Source organism: Delphinapterus leucas, chromosome 16 (genome assembly GCF_059928025.1).
Source record: "Delphinapterus leucas isolate spDelLeu-1000000601 "Yukka" chromosome 16, BTC_Dleu_Yukka2, whole genome shotgun sequence".
Taxonomy (NCBI): domain Eukaryota; kingdom Metazoa; phylum Chordata; class Mammalia; order Artiodactyla; family Monodontidae; genus Delphinapterus; species Delphinapterus leucas.
Window position 1 is genome coordinate 24,315,416 of NC_143144.1, and position 9,911 is coordinate 24,325,326.

At 43.3% G+C, this 9,911-nt stretch overlaps 1 protein-coding gene across 1 annotated transcript in view; it reads left to right on the forward strand.

Moving 5' to 3' along the window:
- The window catches only part of LOC111183455 (hexokinase HKDC1), an 80,164-nt gene that overhangs the window by 42,608 nt on the left and 27,645 nt on the right, over positions 1 to 9,911 (forward strand). The window contains exons 13-17 of the mRNA XM_030759254.2: positions 3,405 to 3,500; positions 3,677 to 3,776; positions 5,167 to 5,350; positions 7,296 to 7,451; positions 7,959 to 8,192. Of these exons, the coding sequence (XP_030615114.1) occupies positions 3,405 to 3,500; positions 3,677 to 3,776; positions 5,167 to 5,350; positions 7,296 to 7,451; positions 7,959 to 8,192 (770 nt within the window). The remainder of the gene's footprint in view (positions 1 to 3,404; positions 3,501 to 3,676; positions 3,777 to 5,166; positions 5,351 to 7,295; positions 7,452 to 7,958; positions 8,193 to 9,911) is intronic.

The window sequence follows — 9,911 nt, forward strand, 5'->3', positions numbered from 1 at the left end:
TGTGCTCCGCAACGGGAGATGACACAACAGTGAGAGGCCCGCGTACCGCAAAAAAAAAAAAAAAAAAAAAGATGATACAAACAGATGGAGAGATATACCATGTTCTTGTATTGGAAGAATCAGCATTGTGAAAATGACTATACTGCCCAAAGCAATCTGCAGATTCAATGCATTCCCTATCAAACTACCAATGGCATTTTTCACAGAACTAGAACAAAAACGTTCACAATTTGTAAGGAAACACAAAAGACCCCGAATAGCCAAAGCAATCGTGAGAAAGAAAAACGGAGCTGGAGGAATCAGGCTCCCTGACTTCAGACTATACTACAAAGCTACAGTGATCAAGACAGTATGATACTGGCACAAAAACAGAAATATAGATCAATGGAATGGATAGAAAGCCCAGAGATAAACCCACACGCATGTGGTCACCTTATCTTTGATAAAGGAGGCAAGAATATACAATGGAGAAAAGACAGCCTCTTCAATAAGTGGTGCTGGGAAAACTGGACAGCTACATGTAAAAGAATGAAATTAGAACACTTCCTAACACCATACACAAAAATAAACTCAAAATGGATTAAAGACCTAAATGTAAGGCCAGATGCTGTCAAACTCTTAGAGGAAAACATAGGCAGAACACTCTATGACATAAATCACAGCAAGATCCTTTTTGACCCACCTCCTAGAGAAAGGGAAATGAAAACAAAAATAAACAAATGGGACCTAATGAAACTTAAAAGCTTTTAGACAGCAAAGGAAACCATAAACAAGATGAAAAGACAACCCTCAGAATGAGAGAAAATATTTGCCCATGAAGCAACTGACAAAGGATTAATCTCCCAAATATATAAGCAGCTCAATATTAAAAACACAACCCAATCCAAAAATGGGCAGAAGACCTAAATAGACATTTCTCCAAAGAAGATATACAGATTGCCAACAAACACGTGAAAGGATGCTCAACATCATTAATCATTAGAGAAATGCAAATCAAAACTACAATGAGGTATCACACCAGTCAGAATGGCCATCATCAAAAAATCTACAAACAATAAATGCTGGAGAGGGTTTGGAGAAAAGGGAACCCTCTTGCACTGTTGGTGGGAATGTAAATTGATAGAGCCACTATGGAGAACAGTATGGAGTTCCTTAAAAAAGTAGAAACAGGACTACCATACGACCCAGCAATCCCACTACTGGGCGTATACCCTGAGAAAACCGTAATTCAAAAAGAGTCATGTACCACGATGTTCATTGCAGCTCCATTTACAATAGCCAGGACATGGAAGCAACCTACGTGTCCATCGACAGATGAATGGATAAAGAAGGTGTGGCACATATATACAATGGAATATTACCCAGCCATAAGAAGAAATGAAATTGAGTTATTTGTAGTGAGGTGGATGGACCTAGAGACTGTCATACAGAGTGAAGTAAGACAGAGAAAAACAAACACCGTATGCTAGCTCATATATATATGGAATCTAAAAAAAAAAAAAAAAAAAAAAAAAGTGGTTTTGAAGAACCTAGGGGCAGGACAGGAATAAAGACGCAGACGTAGAGTATGGACTTGAGGACACGGGGAGGGGGAAGGGTAAGCTGGGATGAAGTGAGAGAGTGGCATGGGCATATATACACTACCAAATGTAAAATAGATAGCTAGTGGGAAGCAGCTGCATAGCACAGGGAGATCAGCTGGGTGATTCGTGACCACCTAGAGGGGTGGGATAGGTAGGGTAGGAGGGAGATGCAGGAGAGTGGGGATATATGTATATATATAGCTGATTCAGTTTGTTATACAGCAGAAGCTAATGCACCATTGTAGAGCAATTATACTCCAATAAAGATATTGAAAAAAAATTAATACACATGGGAAGGAGGAAGCTGTGTGCAGCTGTCCATGGTCCTGAATGATCCAGGGCACAGGTGCACCTCCTGACTCAGGACACTGGGCCTTCAGGCCTCTCTCCCAGCAGTTCTGACAGGTTCATGAAGACACAGCTAAGAAGGAGGGGAGACCAATGGACATCTGGGAGCAAAGCCACTGATGGCTGGGGAGAAAAAAGAGAGACTTAAAAATTGAAGTATAGTTGATTTACAATATTATATTAGTTTCAGGTATACAACATAGTAATTTAATATTTTTATAGCTTATACTCCATACAAGGTTATTATAAAATATTGACTATATTCTCTGTGCTGTACATTACATCCTTGTAACTTATTTATTTTATACCTAGTAGTTTATACCTCTTAATCCCTTTCACGTATTTTGCCCCTCTCCTCACTCCTCACCCTTCTGGTAACCACTAGTTCCCAAAAGAGAGACTTAGGTGCGGTACATATATACAATGGAATATTATTCAGCCATAAAAAAGAATTAAATTGGGTCATTTGCAGAGATGTGGATAGACCTGGAGACTGTCATACAGAGTGAAGTAAGTAGAAAGAGAAAAACAAGTATCGTACATTAACGCATATATGTGGAATCTAGAATGAACTGGTTTGCAAGGCAGAAATAGAGACACAGATGTAGATAACAAATGTATGGACACCAAGGGGGGGAAGTGGTGGAGGGGGATGAATTGGGACATTGGGATTGATATATACACTAATATGTATAAAATAGGTAACTAATAAGAACCTGCTGTATTAAAAAAATAAAATTCAAAAAAAAAATAGAAATACTTTTTCTCGGTATTATAAAAATTATACATGCTAATTTTAGGAAAATTAGAAAATATAGGCAAACAAAAAGGAGAGACTAAAAGGTACCAGTAATCTTGTACACAGAGGGAACCACTGTCAACCCCCTGGTGTGTGCATTGTTCCAGGCCTTTTTCCAGATTTGAGTGTGTGTGAGTTTTAAAATAATAATAGAATAATTCACCATCTATATTTGTTTAATGTGAGTTCACTTAACAGTGTATGGTGAGCATCTTTCTCTAACATCTAACGTCTCTTAAAGCATTATGTTTTTATGGTTGTAGAGCATTTCCTATATTGATGTACAAGATGATAGATCCATATTGTTGGAATGACAGGATGCCTCTAGTTTTTCCTGTGAAACAATGCTTTGATGAACCTTTTGCAGCTTTATCACAAAGATGTGATTGATTGGGTAAATTAGAACTGGCCTTTGTTCTGTGCAGTCATGGCCAGGGAACATGAGTTGACTCTTGATAAATATGAATTGCTGCAATTATTCCTCAGCAGTAGACCTTGTCTGAGCATCACGCTCTGTGGCACCTCTGGGCCCAGTGTTAGGGCTACAGATGGAAGCACAGTCAAAAGCATTTGACTACTAGTCAGCTATAGTGCCTTGCATCTATTTGATGCTGAGATTGTGTAGTGGTCCCAGCAAACTATTGCGCAAATGAATTTGCCCTCCTTTCTTACAGGGAACACTCATTGAGTGGACCAAAGGCTTCAAGGCTACTGACTGTGAAGGGGAAGATGTGGTGGACATGCTCAGGGAAGCCATCAAGAGGAGAAATGTACGTTATGGTGTTAAGGCTCATGCCTGACCTTGCCCCTTCCCCGAGGCCCCTCTGCTCTGCCATCCTATACCCAGCCCTGTGACTCTGGCCTCTGCCCACATCAGGCTGATGTGCCCCTCCTGAGCCTGTTTGGCTTGCACATCCTACTTAGAGTAGAGCTGCTTCCTTTGCAGGAGTTTGACCTGGACATAGTCGCAGTTGTGAATGACACAGTGGGGACCATGATGACCTGTGGCTATGAAGATCGTAATTGTGAGGTTGGCCTGATTGCAGGTAAGTGATCAGGCATGTCCTATTGGCCTACTCCCATCTGATCTTTTAGAGGTTCCCTTTTAACATAGTGAAGGGCAGGGGGCCATTGTTCCATTACGTAGAGGTTCTGAAGCCAGCTTTCTCCAAAGTAGAGACAGAGTTAAGGTTGGGATTCCAGGTCTCCTAATTCCCAAGTCTTTACTTAACATCTTTTTCCCTAAGGGTCCTAAGCCAAGGTTTTCTTTTCTGTTGAGGAAGGAGAATAACAGAAAGAGGGGACTTTCAAATTAGCGCCTTGGGGCAGATTATTCTGGGAGGAAGGAGACCCCAGTTGGATCAGGTTGGCACGGGGCTGAGGGAGCTAGATTTTCATGTTGGCTCCAACATGCACCTCCTCTGTTCTCTGACCTCTTCTGGCTGTCAGGATGCACAGGATGGAGAAGAGTTGGAAAGAAACCTAGGAGAGAAGAAGGGAGTGGTCTGAGGTATGATATAGGCCTTTTAAGGGTCTTTTGGAAAAGTCTGGCAGTGATTAAGGGCAAGGGTCGATTCCAGGGGGATACTCTAACAGGTGAGGGGACAGGTGGTATTTGAACAGGTGGAGACAGGGGTGATGGGCATTCTCAGTGACAGGCACAGGTTAAGTAATCACAGAATCTGGGAAAGTTGTTCCAGCTGGTTGTCTGGGCTTCCTGCGTTTAAGTAGTACATAGAACAGGAGATGGGGATATATTGAGATGTCTTCAATGCCAACTAAGAGGTTTCATCTCACTCCAGCACTTACCTACTTTGTGACCTTGGGCATGTTGCTTATTCTGTCTGGACTTGAGTTTCCTCATCTGTGGGAAGGGCTGGGCTAGATCTAGGAGGACAAAGAGGTAAGATTTGTTTGATTGATGATAATAGTTGCCTGGACTGTTGTGTTGAGAATAGTTCTGAGACCAGGTCATGGACAAAGGAGAAGAGGGTGGCTTTCAGATGCCAAGTGTCTACTTATCCAAGACCAGATGATTCCTCATGGTCCCTTCCAGCTCTGACTGCTAACTCTGTGACTGCTTGGAGCTTACTTGGTGTGCCTGTGGCTTATCAATAATCATGAGGAGAAGGAGGAGGAGGATAATGATATCACAGGTACCAACTCTATGTGGAGGAAACTTACGAACATCGTCTCATTTTTTTTTTCTTTATAACAAATCTATAAAGCAGGTATTATTTCCTTTTTACAGATGAAGTAATTGGCTCTCTGAAAGATGAGATACTTGTCTAGGGTCACCCAGCTATGAGTGTAAAGCTAGAGTCCACACCCAGTTGTATCTGACTCCAAACCTAAATTCCTGTCTACTGTACCCTGCTGGCTCTTTAAGACGTAGTGGTGTCTTTTGAAGACTAAAGTCCCATCTTGACCTTTCAGGAACAGGCAGCAACATGTGCTACATGGAGGAGATGAGGAACATTGAACTGGTGGAAGGGGATGAAGGGAAGATGTGCATAAACACAGAGTGGGGAGGATTTGGAGATAATGGCTGCCTAGATGACATCCGGACCCAGTACGACAAGGAGGTGGACGAGGGGTCCTTGAATCCTGGCAAACAGAGGTGAGGAGGGCAGATGTGTGCATTTATGCAGGTTGTGCAGTGTACGACTTCAGCAGATCTAAGGGGGCACCATTTTCATGTTACAGACACCATAGTTTGTGTATTTATGACAACTCTCCATCAGATGTTAGTGAAATGTCTTATTTGAACAAAAGCATAAAGTTATGACAAGTTTCCAACAAAGAGAAAGAAGGTGAGCCTTTTCCTAATTACCACAATGTACCATAAGGTCTAGTGGTGGCTTTGGAAGTGAGGCAGAGGTTGTCAAAAAGTCCATTCACTGTGGACTGGGTGTCACAGAGGTGGGACATGGTGACTTACTGGGCCCTTTCAAGATGGGCTTCTAGTAGGTACAGTTTAGAGGTCAACATCCTTAGTCTTTCAAGAGCAGGCTGCCAGGTTGGTGATCTCTTATTCTGGGGGTGGGGAAGTGGCTGCAGGTGATGGGTGGGAGTCCTGGTTCTCAGCCATGACGTTGTGTTCCAGCATGGGTCACAGTCACTTTGTGAGGTGTATTGCAATTGATAACCATACTAAAAATACTGAAAATAATGATGGTTTAAAAAAAACACAAAACAGAGTACATTTTCACTTGCATTCTCACATACCTTCTTGAATAGGAGAGAAAGGGGTAGACAGGGATAGAGCTAGCGTATGGTGGATTGATCATTAGCCTGAGCCCATCCATTACGACAGGGATTGGCAAACTTTTTCTGTAAAGGACCAGATAGTAAATGTTTTACTGTCAGGCCATATGGCCTTTGTCACAACTAAACCCAGTGTCTTACTATATAATATAAGATGAAAATATACATTTATCCTGATGGATGATATCCAAGTGGAAAATTTGAGCAGATAGGAAATGTAATGGGATGCCTGGGCCACCGGTGCCTCGCTGACTGTTGAACTGAGAAAACTCAATAGGAAGAGGCTTGACAAGACCAAGACCAGCCTTGGTGGTCCCTCACCTTCCTTTGGCACTAGTCTTTGTAGGTGGGAGGCAGGTGAATTGTGGTCAGCCCAGCTGAACCAGGGACCAAAACACAAGGGACCTTAACAAAGGGCCTTATCTCTAAATCCCAAGTTGGGGCATCCAAGTTTTATGTCTGAATCCACTGGAAGCTCACGTTTTTGGAGTGAGAGTTTAAGGGGGCAATATACTTGAATTCACCTGCTGTCACCATTATTTGTCTAAGTGTCAGTTCTTTAGACTGATGAGGTCCTGAGCAGTTAAGAGAACACAAGTCCAGCATGTAAGTCTCAGGCACACTCAGATTTCCATTTGACCCTGCAGGCAGTGGCAGTCCAGCTCTGCATCATTGTTATTAATACTGTCACACATACCTGGGCAGCGTGCCTGATCAGTGCCTGTCGATTGCAAAGCTCCTTTTTCTCTTGCACCTTCTGCCTTGGAGCTCACAGCCTGATAGAAAGGGGGAAGGGAGCTAACATTTTGGACCACCCTTGGTGTGTGCATACAGTTTAAATGTGTTATCTCATGGAGCAAAAGCTCTAGTGGAACAGATTTCTTCAAATACAAAGCCAAGGAGAACTAGCTTTTGGGCCAGGAAAGGGACTCACTTTAGCTTAGTGTCTACTGTGCAGCAGACGGTTGCCTCCCAACAGTCTTGTGGGGTCAGGGTTTTGCTCCCTGTTTTATAGATGATGGTTTAAAGTGCTTGCTCAGGTCATGCAACTAATGTGTGGCAGAGCTGGGACCTAGTTCTTGCTCAGTATGGCTCCAAAGCCTGGTCTTCCCACATCATACTGTCTCCTGCATGCACTTCTCTGGGCCTGCTGCCCACTCTGACCCACTGCAACCCAGGCAGCTGGTGGATGCCAATGGCATGCCTTCCACACTCTGACTTGTGATCCTTTTGGATCACACCACTCACCAGCACTGATTTTCCTGCTCTCGCCAACCTTATCCCTCTTCTCTAAACAGATACGAGAAAATGACCAGTGGGATGTACCTGGGGGAGATCGTGCGGCAGATCCTGATTGACTTGACCAAGCAGGGTCTTCTCTTCAGAGGGCAGATTTCAGAGCGTCTCCGGACCAGGGGCATCTTTGAAACCAAGTTCTTGTCTCAAATTGAAAGGTGACTCGTGATCAATTTCACCTGCTCGGCTTAATGTGACAGGCCCTATGTTGGACGTGCCGCTGTCACACCAGGTTCCGGCAGATTTGAAATTTAAAAATAAAAAGAATAAGGGCCTGGCTGGGCATAGGGTTGCCTCCTGGGATTGCTCCCTCTCTCCAGCTGTATCAGGACCACAGCACCCAGCTGAGGGTCCAGCAGCCTGTCTGGGCCCCGAGGTTCCTAAATGGTTACACAGGAGTTAGCTTAGACTAAAAAATGATCCTCTTTTGATCCTGAAAAATGATGTGCTCACCCTTTATTCTTTAAAGATGATGGGACTTCCTGGGGGTGACAGACCTTCTTGAATCTCAGCTTCTAAGGCATCCTGCTCCAATCTTACCATTGCTTGGATCATTTTCTTCTCCCTCCCGCTTGAGCATCTAGGGATGGGGGCCTGTGAGCCCCGCGGAGCGGGTTCTAGGACCCCAGGAACAGGCCCTGATGTCCCGCTCTGCTTGCCTGCAGCGATCGGCTGGCCCTCCTCCAGGTCAGGAAGATCCTGCAGCAGCTTGGCCTGGACAGCACGTGTGAGGACAGCATCGTGGTGAAGGAGGTGTGCGGAGCTGTGTCCCGGCGGGCGGCCGAGCTCTACGGTGCCGGCCTGGCCGCCATCGTGGAGAAGAGGAGGGAAGACCAGGGGTTTGAGCACCTGAAGATCACCGTGGGTGTGGATGGCACCCTGTACAAGCTGCACCCGCAGTGAGTGCTCCAGAGAGGCAGGGGTGGGAATCTGAGGCTGAGTGTGGACCCTGGTGAATCTGACAGACGAAGTGCAGGCCCTGGGGGCTCTGCTTCCTAGTGCTGTGATGTGGGGTGTTCACCACCCTCTCTGAACCCCAGGCTCCTCATCTGTAACAGGCAGGCAGTAATAATCTCTGCCTCCTAGGCCTGCATCAGGGTTGAGTGAGTTCCTACATGAAAAGTGCTCTACACAGTGCTCAGTAAATACAAGTGATTATTATTAACACAGTCTCACCTGACCTCACAGGGAGCAATGAGAACTGACTATTTTGCATAGTACAGAGCATGTGACAAGTATGAGCTCAGAGTCAGGAGGCAGAAGGATTAAGAGTGAGTTTGAATCCTGGCTTCACCACTTAGAAGCTGGGGGGCCCAGGGCCAGTTTCTTACCCCCTTTGACCCTAATTCTTTATCTCTAAAATGGTGACAAAAATCATACCTACCCCATAGGTTGTCAGGAGAATTAAGTCAAATAGTGTCTGTAGACTACGTGGCACATCAAAAAGAGGCAGTGAAAGCTTTTATTTTTATTTAATGTTTTATATTTTGTTTTGGGGATGAAGAAAAGTATTAGCAAGCTTATAAAAATTTCCAATCCTGCTGAAATGTATACATGAACATATTATTACTGTAATCCTTGATGCGTAGCCCTTCCTATGATGCTGACTAATTATCCAGAATAACTGACTAATATCTTTTCTTCGTTTTCCCCTTGGGGGTTACATATTTTTGGTGTGGTTCCTACAAGCCTCTTCCTTTGAACCAAGACCTGACCAAGGGACAGAAACCACATGACCATTTCAATAGGTGCAGACAAAGCAGTTGATAAAATCTAGCACCTTTCATGATAAGAGCACTCAACAAACTAGGAATAAGGGAGCTTCTTTAATCTGATAAAAGCATCTATGAAAAACCCACAGCTGACATCATACTTACGGGTGAGACACTGGATGCTTTTCCCTTAGGATGAAGACAAGGATGTCCACTCTTGCCACTGCTGTTCAACATTGTACTGCTTCTAGCACTGCCTCCAGATGGTTGTGTGGTTTTGTTTCTCAGTCAAGTTTTGATTCAAGGGAGAGGCTTATAGGAACCAGACCAAAAATATGTGACCTCAAGCAGAAAATCAAGGGTGAGTCTACACAAGGCAGTTAGGCAAGAAAAAGAAATAAAAGACATCTATATTGGAAAGGCAGAACTAAAACTGTCTTTGCAGATGACATGATTTTGTATATAGAAATCCTAAGGAATCCACAAAAAACTATTGGAAGGAGCTGAGAAACAAATTCAGCAAGGTTTCAGGATGCAAGATCAGTGTACAAAAATCATTTGCATTTCTGTGCATTAACAATGAATTATCTGAAAATGAAATTAAGAAAATAGCATCAAAAAGAATAAAATACTTAGTAGTAAATTTAATAAAAGAAGTGTAAGGCTTGTACATTGAAAACTACAAAACATTGTTGAAATAAAGAAAACCTAAATAAATGGAAAAACATCCCATGCTAGTGGATTGTAAAACTTAGCATTGTAAAGAGAGCAACTTCCCAAATCTTTTTTTCTAATTGAAGTATAGTTGACATGCAATATTATATTAGTTTTAGGTATACAACATAGTTATTTGACATTTATATACATTACAAATTGATCACCACAACGTCTAGTAACCATCTGTCA